The sequence below is a fragment of the Leucopleurus acutus genome (genome assembly GCF_964270905.1).
Source record: "Leucopleurus acutus genome assembly, chromosome: 8".
Taxonomy (NCBI): domain Eukaryota; kingdom Metazoa; phylum Chordata; class Mammalia; order Artiodactyla; family Delphinidae; genus Leucopleurus; species Leucopleurus acutus.
The window spans coordinates 5,090,611-5,105,167 of NC_139151.1; the positions used below are offsets into that span (position 1 = coordinate 5,090,611).

The window sequence follows — 14,557 nt, forward strand, 5'->3', positions numbered from 1 at the left end:
CTGAGAATGTAACTCAAAAAAATAGAAAAGTCATTAAGGAAATTACAGTGCTATATTAGAAAATACTCATTGAATCCAAAAGAATTCACTACAGGAAGAATAAAGGAACAAAAAAGACATGAGACATACAGAAGCAAATTAGAATGAAAGGCATAAGTCCAGCTATATCAATAATAACATTAAATGTGACTGGATTAAACAGTCAAAAGGCAGAGATTCTCAAATTGGGCTACCAAAAAAAAAAGATCTAGCTACATGCTGTCTACAGGAGACACATTTTTTAAAAAGTAATTAATTTGTTTTTGGCTGCGTTGGGTCTTCATTGCTGCACGTGGTCTTTCTCTAGTTGCAGCGAGTGGGGGCTACTCTTTGTTGCGGTGCGCGGGCTTCTCATTGTGGTGGCTTCTTTTGTCGCAGAGCATGGGCTCTAGGTGCATGGGCTTCAGTAGTTGTGGCATTCGGGCTCAGTAGTTGTGGCTCACGGGCTCTAGACCACAGTCTCAGTAGTTGTGGCGTACGGGCTTAGTTGCTCTGCGGCATGTAGGGTCTTCCTGGACCAGGGCTCAAACCCGTGTCCCCTGCATTGGCAGGTGGATTCTTAACCACTGTGCCATCAGGGAAGTCCGAGACACATTTTAGATCCAAAGATAGACACAGATTGAAAGAGAATAGAAAAAAGATTTACCATGCAAACAGCAACTACAAGAAAACCAGAGTGGTTGTACTAATAGCAGACAAAATAGACTTTAACAAAAAATGTTACTAGGGACATTTTATAATGATAATAGTGTCACTTCATCAGGAAGATACAACAATTATAAAAATTAATGCACTTATCAACAGAGTACCAAAATACATGAAACAAAAATGGACAGAAATGGAGAGATAGACAATTCAGCATTAATAGATGGAGACTTCAATACACCACTTTCAGTAATGTATAGAATAGCTTGGGAATTCCCTGGTGGTCCAGTGGTTAGGACTCCACACTTCCACTGCAGGGGGCATGGGTTGGATCCCTGGTTGGGGAACTAAGATCCCACATGCCACATGGCATGGCCAAAAAATAAATAAATAAAGAGAATAGAATAGCTGAAAGAAGATCAACAGGAAGTTAAGATCCCACATGCCACATGGCATGGCCAAAAAATAAAATAAAGAGAATAGAATAGCTGACAGAAGATCAACAGGAAGTAGACGCTATAAACCAACTAGACCTAGCAGACAACTATACAACACTGCACCCATTAACAATAGAATATACATTCTCAAGTGCATTCTCCAGTGTAGCTCATATGCTAGGCCGTAAAACAAACCTCAGGAGATCTTCAGAGGTTGAAATAATGCAAAGTATGTTCTGAGACCTTATTGGAATGAAATTATAAATCAATAGCAGGACAAATTTTGGAAATCTCATAGATACGTGAAAATAAAACAATGCATTCCTAAAGAACCAGTGGGTCAAAGAAGGAGTCAAACAGGAAATCAGAAAACATTTTGAGATGAATTAAAATGAAGATACAATGTACCAAAATTTATGATATGCAGCTATAACAATGCTTAGATGGAAATTTATAGTTGTATATACCTATATTAAGGAAGAAGAAAGATCTCAAATTAATAACCACCCTTCCCCTTAAGACACTGGATAAAGAAGAGGAAACTAAAGCTAAAGCAACCAGAAGGAAGGAAGTAATAAAGATTATAAAGGAGTACTATGAACAATGAACCATCAGAAATGAAATTAATGCAGTTCCATTCACAGTAGCATCAAAAAGGATAAAGTACTTAGGAAATAATTTAACAAAGGAAGTGCAAAACTTGTACTTTGAATACTGCCAAACGTTGTTGAAAGAAATTAAAGATGGTCTAAGTAAATGGAAAAACACCCCATGTTCATGGATTGGAAGCCTCAGTGTTGTGAAGACGGCAGTACACCCCAAACTAATCTATAAACTTGAACACAATCACTGTCAAAATCTCAGCTGAGGGACTTCCCTGGTGGTGCAGTGGATACGACTCTGCACTCCCGAAGCAGGGGGCCCGGTTTCGATCCCTGGTCAGGGAGCTAGATCCCACATGCGTGCTGCAACTAAGGAGTTGACAAGCCACAACTAAGACCCAATGCAACCAAAATAAATTAATTAATTAATGAATTTTTAAAAAAATCTCAGCTGATATTTTTTTTGTAGAGGTTGACACCCTGATTCTAAAAGTTACAAGGGGGGCTTCCCTGGTGGTGCAGTGGTTAAGAATCCGCCTGCCAATGCAGGGGACACGGGTTCGAGCCCTGGTCCAGGAAGATCCCGCATGCCGTGGAGCAGCTAAGCCCGTGAGCCACAACTGCTGAGCCTGCACGCCTAGAGCCCGCGAGCCACAACTGCTGAATCCCATGTGCCTAGAGCCCGTGCTCCACAGCAAGAGAAGCCCGTGCACCACCACGAAGAGTAGCCCCCGCTCGCTGCAACTAGAGAAAGCCTGCACGCAGCAACGAAGACCCAACGTAGCCATAAAAAAATAAAGTTACAAGGAACCCAGAATAGCCAAAACAATATTGAAAAAGGGACAGATTTGTAGGACTCAGACTTCCTGATTTCAAACTTACTATGTAGTAGCAGTAATCAAGAATAAGGATAGACATATAGAACAATGGAATAGAATTGAGAGTCCAGATGTAAACCCATATATCTATGCTTAACTGATTTTCAACAAGGCTGTCAAGACCATTGAATGGGGAAGAGTAAGTAGTCTTTTTAACAAATAGTACTGGGACAACTGTGTAGCCACACACAAAAGAATGAAGTTGGACATTTACCTCACATCATATATAAAAAATAACTCAAAATGAGCTAAAACTATAAAAACTGCTAGAATAAGACAGAGGTAATTCCTCATGACATTGGCGTTGGCAAGGAATTCTCGGATATGACACCAAAAACACAAGCAACAAAAGGAAAAAATAGATGTTAAACTTCATCAAGAGTAAAACCTTGTGCTTCAGAGGACACCAAGAAAGTGAAATAACAACTCACAGAATGGGAGAAAATTTTTGTAAACTGTATATCCGATAAGCAACTTGTATCTAGAATAAAGAACTTTTACAATTCAATAATAAAAAGACAACCCAGTTAAAAAATGGACAAAGTAGCTGAATAGACATTTCTCCAAGGATGATTTGCAAATAGCCAATAAGCACATGAAAAGATGTTCAGCATCATTAGTTATCAGGGAAATGCAAATCAAAACCACAGTGAGGGGGCTTCCCTGGTGGCGCAGTGGTTGAGAGTCCGCCTGCCGATGCAGGGGACACGGATTCGTGCCCCGGTCCGGGAAGACCCAAATGCCGCGGAGCGGCTGGGCCCGTGAGCCATGGCTGCTGAGCCTGCGCGTCCGGAGCCTGTGCTCTGCAATGGGAGAGGCCACGAAAGTGAGAGGACCGCGTACCAGAAAAAAAAAAAAAATTAACAATAATTTCTTGACATTTTCAAGTAGTCAATAAAAACAAATTTCCAATTATCTTATGTTTATTCTTTAAGATATGCAGAGTTTCCCATTCTAGTTCCCCCTTTATCTCTTTCTTCCTTGCTGTTTTTTTCCTTCCAAGTCTTTTGTCCTATAGAGTTTCTCACAGTCTAAATTTTGCCGTTTGCACTGCAGTGGTATAGCTTAATATATTCCTGTTCCTCTGTATTTACTGTGAATTGGTAGTTGGATCTAGAAACTTGGTCAGATTTTTGTTCAGTCTTTTTTGCAGTGTCTTACTGCTCTTTCTGTGAAGTTATAAACCATGATGATTAATGCCTCTTTATTTGGGGGGGGGGCGTGCAAAATTGTGTTCTTCTAATTCTGACATTCTTTCTTCATTTATTAGCTGGAATATTTCTATAAAGAGAAACCTTTCATATTCTATTTGATTACTTAAAAACACTGTTTATGTTGGAAAGGCAGGATAAATGCTTTATTCTCCCCCCCTTTTAAAATTAATTAATTAATTAATTAGTTTATTTAGGCTGCACCGGGTCTTAGTTGAGGCATGTAGGATCTTCATTGTGGCATGTGAGATCTTTTATTATTATTATTATTATTTTAAATTTAGTTGCCCTGGGTCTTAGTTGCAGCTCATGGGCTCCTTAGTTGTGGCATGTGGGCTCCTTAGTTGTGATATGCGAACTCTTAGTTGCAGCATGCATGTGGCATCTAGTTCCCTGACCAGGGATCGAACCTGGGCCCCCTGCATTGGGAGCATGGAGTCATAGCCACTGGACCACCAGGGAAGTCCCTCTTTCCTTCTTTTTAAAACCAGTTTTCAAAATAATTTTTTGGTTCATTAGCATCTTTAAAGGTGATGGATTAGGTTTGTTTTTGTTTCTAGTGTCATGTGAACTCATGACTGTATTTCATTGATTCAGTTTACTGTTGCATTTTTTGCCATTGGGAACCTCCTCAAAGTGACTTGCATTTTGGCATACCCCTAGTGATCTTTGATAGCTTCCTTGCATAGCTGATAAGATGCTCCAGGTGGACATTTACTGCCCCCAAAGTGCAATCTGTCTTTTCTCTAAGGAGCCGTGATTTCTTTTAGTGGGAAATGGAATTTGAAAGCTAGTCTGGGTGCTAGGGATATTCATGGCTGAAGATTAACTACATTATGAGTTCATACTGATGCTTTTAATTCAAATTCAAGGCTGTAAATTCAAATTGCAACTTTATCTTCACCTTTTAACCACTGATAATGAATAGATATAGGCACTTTATATAGCCAAACCAGATAGAAATTTCAGGACATGTATCTATCCATTCATGTATTTCACTGCTTCTGTATTATGCTAAATACTGGACAGGTTCAAAATGTAAATTAGACACCATAAAATGTTTTCACCGAATCCTTTTGCTCTCTGCTTGCTCCAAGCTTCTCACAACTTGCTTTTCTGCCTCTGCTCCCTACACATTCTTTAGATGTCTTAGGCTCTAACAAATTCAACAGGATGAAATTTACCAGTGACCTATGTAAAACCCAGTATTTAGGTCCAGCTCCGACCTCTTCCCTGAACTCCAGACCAGAATAGGCAACTTCATATATACATGTACTCTCGGATATTCCTCTCAGAAGTATTTCAGATTGTATGCTTAAAACCAAAATATTTCTTTTCATTCAAATATAAGCCCTACCAAAACCAGCTCTTCCTCTTTCACTGCCTTGTTTGGTGAAAATACCATCCACTCAACCATCCATGTCAAAACCTAGGGTTACATTCTTGTCTGCTACTACTCCCCCATCCCATCCCCAACACAAAATCATGCCTAGGTGGTTTTACCTCCTAAATATTTCTCAATTTATGTTCTCTATCCTCACTGCCACTGATTTAGTCCGATTTTATCTTATCTTACACTTGTACTGCTCTAACAGCCACCCTCTGTATTGCTACCAGGATAATCTTAAAATGTAGCTGTAAATAACACTGCTCTCCAGTGGTTCTCCAGTGGTTACCTATTGCATAAGGTCCTAGGCCCTTAGCATTGGTATAAACATAAACGTAAGTGTCCTCAAACAAGCAGCGTTTCAAGTCTCAATTCCTCTGTAAAATCAGGTTATTATCATCTTACCTCACGTGAGATAACATATCTGAAGGTCCTAGTGCTGCATTTGCTACTCTACACAGTCAACTAGTACAGATACTTCATATATAAATTCCACCTGGATATTCCTATTAGAGGCATCTTAAATTCAGTATGTCTCTCTCCCTAACCTTCTTTTCTGTCCTTGATTGGTTTTAATTAGAATATAGGGTGGGAACGAAGTTATCTCAGTTCAGTTTTAGCATAATTAAAACCTTGTTAGTATAATTTGGAAAATTAGTTTCCAGTTTTGAGATGTGGCTGGATATTTAAACATGCAAATTCTTATTAAATATCAAGTTTCACATCCTCGCAAATTAGTTTCAAGGTTAGCAGTCTCATTACTTTCTCTTTAATCATCTGAGGCAGCCACCTCACTTTATATGCTGAAGAGCTACTCCATTTTTTTTTAGTTTTATTTATTTATTTATTGGCTGTGTTGGATCTTCGTTGCTGCACATGGGCTTTCTCTAGTTGCAGTGAGTGGGGTCTACTCTTCGTTGAGGTGCACAGGCTTCTTGTTGCAGTGGCTTCTCTTGTTGTGGAGCACGGGCTCTAGGCGTGCGGGCTCAGTAGTTGTGGCACACGGGCTGTAGAGCGCAGGCTCAGTAGTTGTGGCACGCGGGCTCTAGAGCACAGGCTTAGTAGTTGTGGCTCGCGGGCTCTCGAGAGCAGGCTTGGTAGTTGTGGCACTCGGGCTTAGTTGCTCCGTGGCATGTGGGATCTTCCTGGACCAGAGCTCGAACCCATGAACCCTGCATTGGCAGGCGGATTCTTAACCACTGTGCCACCAGGGAAGTCCGAGCTACTCCATTTTAATCTCAAATCCTCTGATAATTTTTATCAGTTAATCTTTATATCAAAATATACATATTCAGGATGTGCTCTGTGTCATATAAGAAATAGATATTTTGAAATTTTATCTCCATTTCATTTTATTCACACTTTTTCTAGGGTAATAATAGAAGCTAACATTTATTGAATGTTTACTTTGTGCCAGGAATTGTGCTAATTCAGTCCTCTTGACTATCTTGAAAGTGTAATTTCCATTCCTGTTTTACAAATGAGAAAACTGAAGCATAGAGAGATGAAGTAACTAGACTTAAGATTTAATGCCTGAATGGTAAATGAAAGAGTCAGAATTCAAAACTTAATATTTGTCTAACTTAAACTATTATAGCAACTGGGCTATATACCTTATTTGGTAAATGTTTTTCAACCCAACTGCAAAACAGAATCATAGGATATTTTTCTCTCCCTTTTTTTTTTTTTTTTTTTTTTTTTTTGTGGTACGTGGGTCTCTCATCGTTGTGGCCTCCCCCGCTGCGGAGCAGAGGCTCCGGACACGCAGGCTTAGCGGCCATGGCTCACGGGCCCAGCCGCTCCGCGGCATGTGGGATCCTCCCAGACCGGGGCACGAACCCGTGTCCCCTGCATCGGCAGGCAGAGTCTCAACCACTGCGCCACCAGGGAAGCCCTATTTTTCTCTCCTTAAAGTATATGTTGTTTAGCAACGGCCGCTTTCATAAACACGTATATACTATTTCATAAGTAATTTGGAATAAAAGGGATGGGAAGGAAACTTTCTGAATTACTCACTAGTTCAAATTGCAAGCTATTACAAAATACATTTTTATTTTGAGTGCTACATAAATTCTGCATTAGTAATTGGATTGAAAAAATATTTATTTGAGAATTTTAAATGAGTTCCAAATTAAATATGTAACTACACACATACATATTCATCTACATGCATATGGAAAGATATGAGGTTTTTTAAAATAGAATTATCTAATTTATAAAAATTTCAGGATATACTTTCTGGCTTCTGTACTATCCATATTATGTATGACTTTTTCAAATAACATAATTTCATCCCAAGTTTTGCCATAATGTATGTTACTGCAGTATTTCTAAATTATATTTGTCTGTGTAATTTATTATAGAGTATGTCATGAGACTATGTTTTCACAGACCTGTGTTGGGAAATTAATGTAATAAATACATGGCATACAGGGCATTTCCCAGTCTAATCTTCATCTTCCGTCCATTCCGTACCTCCATCTGTATTATACTTTGTACCATATGTGTGTAACCATTACATTGAACAAACACAGTTTACGGAAGGTACTCAGAATCCATTTTATTTTTGTCTTCCACCATCCTCATAAATTTATTCTGTGGGGTTAATACTCCCTCCAGCCTCTTGAAGGGCAAGTCTTAATAACTTTTCTAGTTACTTTCAGGGAATAGAAACATTATTTTCGAGAACTAATAAATTTAATTCAGAGTTAAAGGTTTTCTTCTTTGCCCACCTCAGGCCTACTCTAGGTCTGCAGTGGAAAGTGAGGTTTGTTTGCCTTCCTTTTTCTTTCTGTTTTTCCTCTCTGCCCTTTTATTCCTCCTCATTTGCTGACTGTGGTTTCTGGACCCTCCAGGATTGAGAGAAGCCAGGATTGAATAAGAAAAGGTCTTTAATAACAGTAGCAGCAGCGGCTGATGTTTCTGTAGCATTTATTTCGTGCTAAGTACTGTTAAAAGCACTTTATGTGTATCAGGCCAGTTAATGCTCAGAGCTCTCTGAAGTAAGTTCTGTTATCCCTGTTTCACTGCTGAAGAAATTACGGTGAAGTTTGGTGACTTGCCTAAGGTCCCACTGCTACACATGGCGGTACCAGGATGTGCAACCCAGCATTTGGGCACCAGAGTCTCTTCAGCCACTCCGGGCGTTGCTTTTATATACTGTTGGGAGATGGTAAGCATACTTCGTAGTCTTGGCCAGAGTTTAAATCAGACTTGTATCCATTAGATTTTTTTCAAGTGTGACACATTTTCTGTAGACCTGAAACAAAGGGCAAATTTGCCTTAACCCCTTTCCATTACTGGGGAGTAGAAGGGAGTGGGAGAGGGTTTGAAACTCACAACACACCGATCACTCGGCAAAGTCCTTTCCTAATATTTAACTCTTTGAACGTTGAAGGTGGGTGTAACTCAAGGTTGAAACTAAGTTTTCCCCTGCCTCCATGTCCAGGTGGCCTTGCACCTCACTTTGGATGCAGTATCTGTTGTTTGGGGCCTCCACCCAAACCAAGATTGAAATGTTCTCCAAATATAGTATTTAATTTCTTGCTTTCACACCTGTGTTCATGCACATGGTCCCTGGATTATGAGTATCACTTGCTTGAAGGCATGTTCCTCCCTGAACCATGTGATCCCAATCAAACTAAGTGCTCCTCATGGCCTGGCTTTTAAAGAAGCCAGTTTACTGGGGTACAGCAAATGAACAGAAAACTTCCAAATAAAGCTTTCCCATTTTTTTCCCTCTTCATCTCGTTCCTGTGAGAGAGAAATCAGCAGATATGTTAAATGGTAGTTTGGTCAGATCAGTCTTAGCTGCCTGGTGTCTCGTTGTGATTGCTTGTCTTTGGGAAAGCGCACAGGCAGGTTTATATTTGAGATGTCGCCTCTGATTGGTCAGGGTAGTTACTTCAGCGGCCTTACCTGGCTGGCTCGGCCCAGAGCTTCATGCCATTTATTGTGTTATCAGACTAAGAAGAACCTCAGATTGGTCATTTTGTCTTCTCATGTTGGGATATTCAGTGAATTTTTTATATTTATTGAGCTGGAAATCTTTAGGGTGTCTTTTTTAAATCTTTTCCCCTTCACATGTACATTTACTTACAAAGAACATTCGAAAGTGATGTTTATGTAGTGGATTGATGTTTGAACTGACGACCTCTGCATGCCCACATTTAGAGTAACTTAGAGTGCCATTAACAACAATTTGCCAGTACAGTGCACACACTGTACGCAAGGCACGTCAGGATGGTGAGCGCTCACTGAGATCGTGTGAGGTCCCATGAAAGCCTGGCACTCTCGTCTGCTTTATCACCTGGCAGAGCTCTACTTTCATTACTCCCTGCCCTCCATGGTGCCTCTCCTGCCCTGCACGTTCAGAATTAAATTTTTCTTTGTTTGCTTTCACATAGCACTAGCTGTGTAGTTTTAATTAGGTACGTGTGTCGTCTTCATAAAGACTGTACGTTTTCTGTGTTTTTTTGGCGGCATTGGGTCTTTGTTGCTGCGCGTGGGCTTTCTCTAGTTGCGGTGAGCGGCGACTTCTCACTGCTGTGGCTTCTCTTGTTGTGGAACATGGGCTCTAGGTGCGTGGGCTTCAGCAGTTGTGGCATGTGGGCTCAGTAGTTGGGGCACACGGGCTCAGTAGTTGGGGCTCGCGGGCTCTAGAGCTCAGGCTCAGTAGTTGCGGCGCACGGGCTTAGTTGCTCTGTGGCATGTGGGATCTTCCCAGACCAGGGCTCGAACCCATGTCCCCTGTATTGGCAGGCGGATTCTTAACCACTGTGCCACCAGGGAAGCCCAAGACTGTAAACTTAATGAGGTCAAGGACAATGTTTTATTTTTAATTGTGTTCCTCTCTTTACATAATAAAGTTCCTCACATCTAATCAGTCGATTATTGAATTAAGTTTTCAATAGTATAAACAAAATCAGTCAGTAGTATGATTTGACTGTCAGAATACCGGGTCTAGTCTTACCAATATTTGTACCCAGACAAGGGAGGTAAAAATAGTAAAGTTATGCTCAAGTTATAATCCTGCCATACCTATCATATTGTGTACAACCCTGGGAACCAGTCTTAAAGGAGTACGGGAAATGGAGATTGTTGAGAGCATAGCAAGGATGTTCATCAAATTTTAAGGAGAACTTAAAAGGACAAGGGATGTTTAGCTTAAAGAATAGAACCTTAGGAAAGAATGGAATGTGATTGCCATCTTCAGTTTTTGAAAGCTTTTTCAAGGGGAAAGAAGAAGTAGACCTACTCTGCATGACTTTGGGGTTTGAACCAAGAGGAACTGAAACCCTAGGGTTTTGCAGCAGTATGGTGCTTTTTAAAAGAAAAAAATTGTTTAATGTGCAAAAAGAAGAGAATAAACACCCATAGTCTACCAGTGATTCCCTTGAATATGATGAAAGCTACCATCAATACACACATTCTGTGTGCAATTTCAGAAGGATCATGGCGCCCTTAGTGAATCCATGAATCTCTAGTTAAGACCTCATGTTCTCTTCTGTGTGTGTGTGTGTACAAATATAAACATGTGTGTATATATTTCACAAAGATGATTATCATCTATATACTCATCACATTTTTCTCTAAATACATAATAATGACCACTATTGAGTTTTCACTGTATTCAGTAATTGTGCATTCGTTTAATACTCAGAACCACACATTTTTCCAGGTCAGTTAAATATTCATGATCTTCAACACCATTTTTACCTGGTGGCTATATTTTTGAGACATTTGAAATCTTCTTTATCTAGAGATGATTTACAAAAAGTGTTTCCCCAAATTTGTTTTGCATTTATTTTAGTACTTTTTTTTTTAAAAAAAGAAAAGTTATTTGTCTTAGATAAAATAATTGATGTACATAGCTATGTGGGGTTTTTTTGTTTTTTTTTTTTACATCTTTATTGGAGTATAATTGCTTTACAATGGTGTGTTAGTTTCTGCTTTATAACAAAGTGAATCAGTTATACATATACATATGTTCCCATATCTCTTCCCCCTTGAGTCTCCCTCCCTCCCACCCTCCCTATCCCACCCCTCTAGGTGGTCACAAAGCACCGAGCTGATCTCCCTGTGCTATGCGGCTGCTTCCCACTAGCTATCTATTTTACGTTTGGTAGTGTATATATGTCCATGCCACTCTCGCTTTGTCACAGCTTACCCTTCCCCCTCCCCGTATCCTCAAGTCCATTCTCTAGTAGGTCTGTGTCTTTATTCCTGTCTTACCCCTAGGTTCTTCATGACATTTTTTTTTTTTAAATTCCATATATATGTGTTTAGCTATGTGTTCTTGTATTGGAAAAGCAATCTAACAGTCAAAAGACCCAGATCTTAGCTTTGGTTGTCATTTGTTAGCCATTTAACTTCTCTGAGCATTAGTGTTTTCTTACCTTTATCAAGGGGCTAGTACAAGCCTCCGTGACTTTCACATAGAGGATGTAAAAAGAGTTTAGGGGGAAAGTACTGTAAAAACTGTTATTTAAAAGTATTATTAGATTTGCAAAATTAAAAGTATTTAAGAATGTCAGTTTTTTACATTTTTAGTGAATAAATGTAAAATGTGATACAGGCAAACCAACTTTTTTTTTTTAAGGGAAAATCCAGTCAGTTGATTACTAAACATTATTTGTTTTATGAATTTTCTTTCAGGAAGGTGGTTTTATCGTGTTAGTAATCTAAACAGCAGTAGCTGCTTTCACTTGAGTGCTCACAACGTGCCAAATACTGTGCTCAGCATGTGCGGCGTGTATTGTCTCATTTAGTCCTTATAACAAACAGCCTTGGAGGAATTGTTGAAGAAAGAATGCAGACCTATCACGTCATAAAACTTAGACTCTTGGTCACTTGTATTTACTCACTTTATATCCTAAAAGAGGCAGGATAAAGCATTGAGGTTAAGAGTGTAGCTTCTGGAGCCAGCCTGACTGGATTTGAACCCTGGGTCTGCCACTTAATAATTTTCTGACTTCAGCAAGGTAGTTAACCTTTTTCTGTTAAATGGGGATAAAATGTACCTACTGGTAGAGACATCATGACAATCAAATTATCGAATGTGAAGCATTTAGAACTATATCTGGAAAATAGTATTCTATAATTGTCATTATTTGCAAATTATTATTATTTAAAACTATGCAGCTCATTAAGTGTGACATTAGCTCACAGACTCCACTGATAGGACACTTTAGGGGACAGATATAGAGAATGTATTTTAATATATTTCTTACCTTGAACTAACTTTCTCACTACCATCTTTCAGCTTGTTGATTTAGCATGGTGGCCTCATGAAAACGATCTAAATCACCTTTTATTTCAGCTACTAAACCATCAATTAATGCTTATTTTATGTATCTTTTAGGACATTCTGAGTCATTTGCATCCTTGAAGAGCATCGGTAGAAGAGGAAGGAAAAGATGGGTGTGAAAACATTTACTCATAGCTCCTCTTCCCACAGCCAGGAAATGCTTGGAAAGCTAAATATGCTTCGAAATGATGGACATTTTTGTGATATCACTATTCGTGTCCAGGACAAAATCTTCCGGGCACATAAGGTGGTACTAGCAGCTTGCAGTGATTTCTTTCGCACCAAACTTGTAGGCCAAGCAGAGGATGAGAACAAGAATGTGTTGGATTTGCATCATGTCACAGTGACTGGCTTTATACCCCTTTTAGAATATGCTTACACAGCCACTCTGTCAATTAACACAGAAAATATCATTGATGTTCTAGCTGCAGCCAGCTATATGCAAATGTTCAGTGTTGCTAGCACCTGCTCAGAGTTCATGAAATCAAGCATTTTATGGAATACACCCAACAGCCAACCAGAAAAGGGTCTAGATGCTGGACAAGAAAATAACTCTAACTGCAATTTTACGTCTCGAGATGGAAGCATTTCTCCAGTGTCTTCAGAGTGCAGTGTGGTAGAAAGAACCATTCCTGTTTGCCGAGAGTCGAGGAGAAAGCGCAAAAGCTACATTGTTATGTCTCCTGAAAGTCCTGTGAAGTGTAGCACACAAACAAGTTCTCCACAGGTATTGAATTCTTCAGCTTCCTACTCAGAAAATAGAAATCAACCAGTTGACTCTTCTCTAGCTTTTCCCTGGACTTTTCCTTTTGGAATTGATCGAAGGATTCAGCCTGATAAGCTTAAGCAAGCAGAAAATACCCGGACTTTAGAATTACCTGGCCCATCTGAGACAGGTAGAAGAATGGCTGATTATGTGACTTGTGAGAGCACAAAAACTACCTTACCTCTGGGTACCGAGGAAGATGTCCGGGTCAAAGTAGAAAGGTTAAGTGATGAGGAGGTCCATGAGGAAGTATCCCAGCCTATCAGTGCATCTCAGAGTTCACTGAGTGATCAGCAGACAGTGCCAGGAAGTGAACAAGTCCAAGAGGACCTTCTGATTAGTCCACAGTCTTCCTCTATAGGTATAGTGTCTTCTATGTTTTCCATAATGCTATGAAGTCAAGTCTAGCTTTTCTTTTTTTAAAAGATTTAATTTAATTTTCTTTTTTTTGCCTGCATTGGGTCTGTTATTTTTAATTTATTTATTTATTTATTTTTGGCTGCATTGGGTCTTCGTTGCTGCAAGCTGGCTTTCTCTAGTTGCGGTGAGAGGGGGCTACTCTTCGTTGTGGTGCGTGGGCTTCTCATTGCAGTGGCTTCTCTTGTTGCGGAGCGTGGGATCTAGGCGCTTGGGCTTCAGTAGTCGTGGCTCACAGGCTCAGTAGTTGTGGCTCACGGGCTCTAGAGTGCAGGCTCTGTAGTTGTGGTGCACAGGCTTAGTTGCTCCGTGGCATGTTGGGTCTTCCAGGACCAGGGCTTGAGCCCGTGTTCCCTGCATTGGTAGGCGGATTCTTAACCAATGCGCCACCAGGGAAGTCCCTGCGTTGGGTTTTTGTTGCTGCGCACGGGCTTTCTCTAGTTGCGGCGAGCGAGGGCTACTCTTCGTTGCGGTACATGGGCTTCTCACTGCAGTGGCTTCTCTTGTTGCAGAGCACAGATTCTAGGCATGCGGGCTTCAGTAGCTGTGGCTCGCGGGCTCTGGACCGCAGGCTCGGTAGTTGTGGCTCCCAGGCTTAGTTGCTCCGTGGCATGTGGGATCTTCCCAGACCAGGGATCAAACCCGTGTCCCCTGCATTGGCAGGTGGATTCTTATACACTGCGCCACTAAGGAAGTCCCTAAGTCAAGTATTTTTAAGTGCTTATTAGATAAAAGTTTGGTGCTGTATCCTATAGGAAGTATTAAGAAGAATAAAACATGGTAACTGGGTTTTTTAGATGGTATTAGTACTACAATATTTTTTTAATAAGTTACCCACGGGGAGCAAAGAAAATAGTTGAACAGTA

At 40.2% G+C, this 14,557-nt stretch overlaps 1 protein-coding gene across 3 annotated transcripts in view; it reads left to right on the forward strand.

Annotated features, from left to right (window-relative positions):
* Window positions 1-14,557, forward strand: part of ZBTB44 (zinc finger and BTB domain containing 44) — a 63,867-nt gene that overhangs the window by 27,280 nt on the left and 22,030 nt on the right. For all 3 annotated transcript variants that reach the window (XM_082845200.1, XM_082845202.1, XM_082845201.1), the window contains exon 2: window positions 12,563-13,635. In XM_082845200.1, coding sequence (XP_082701326.1) covers window positions 12,618-13,635 — 1,018 coding nt within the window. In that variant the 5' untranslated portion in view covers window positions 12,563-12,617. The remainder of the gene's footprint in view (window positions 1-12,562; window positions 13,636-14,557) is intronic.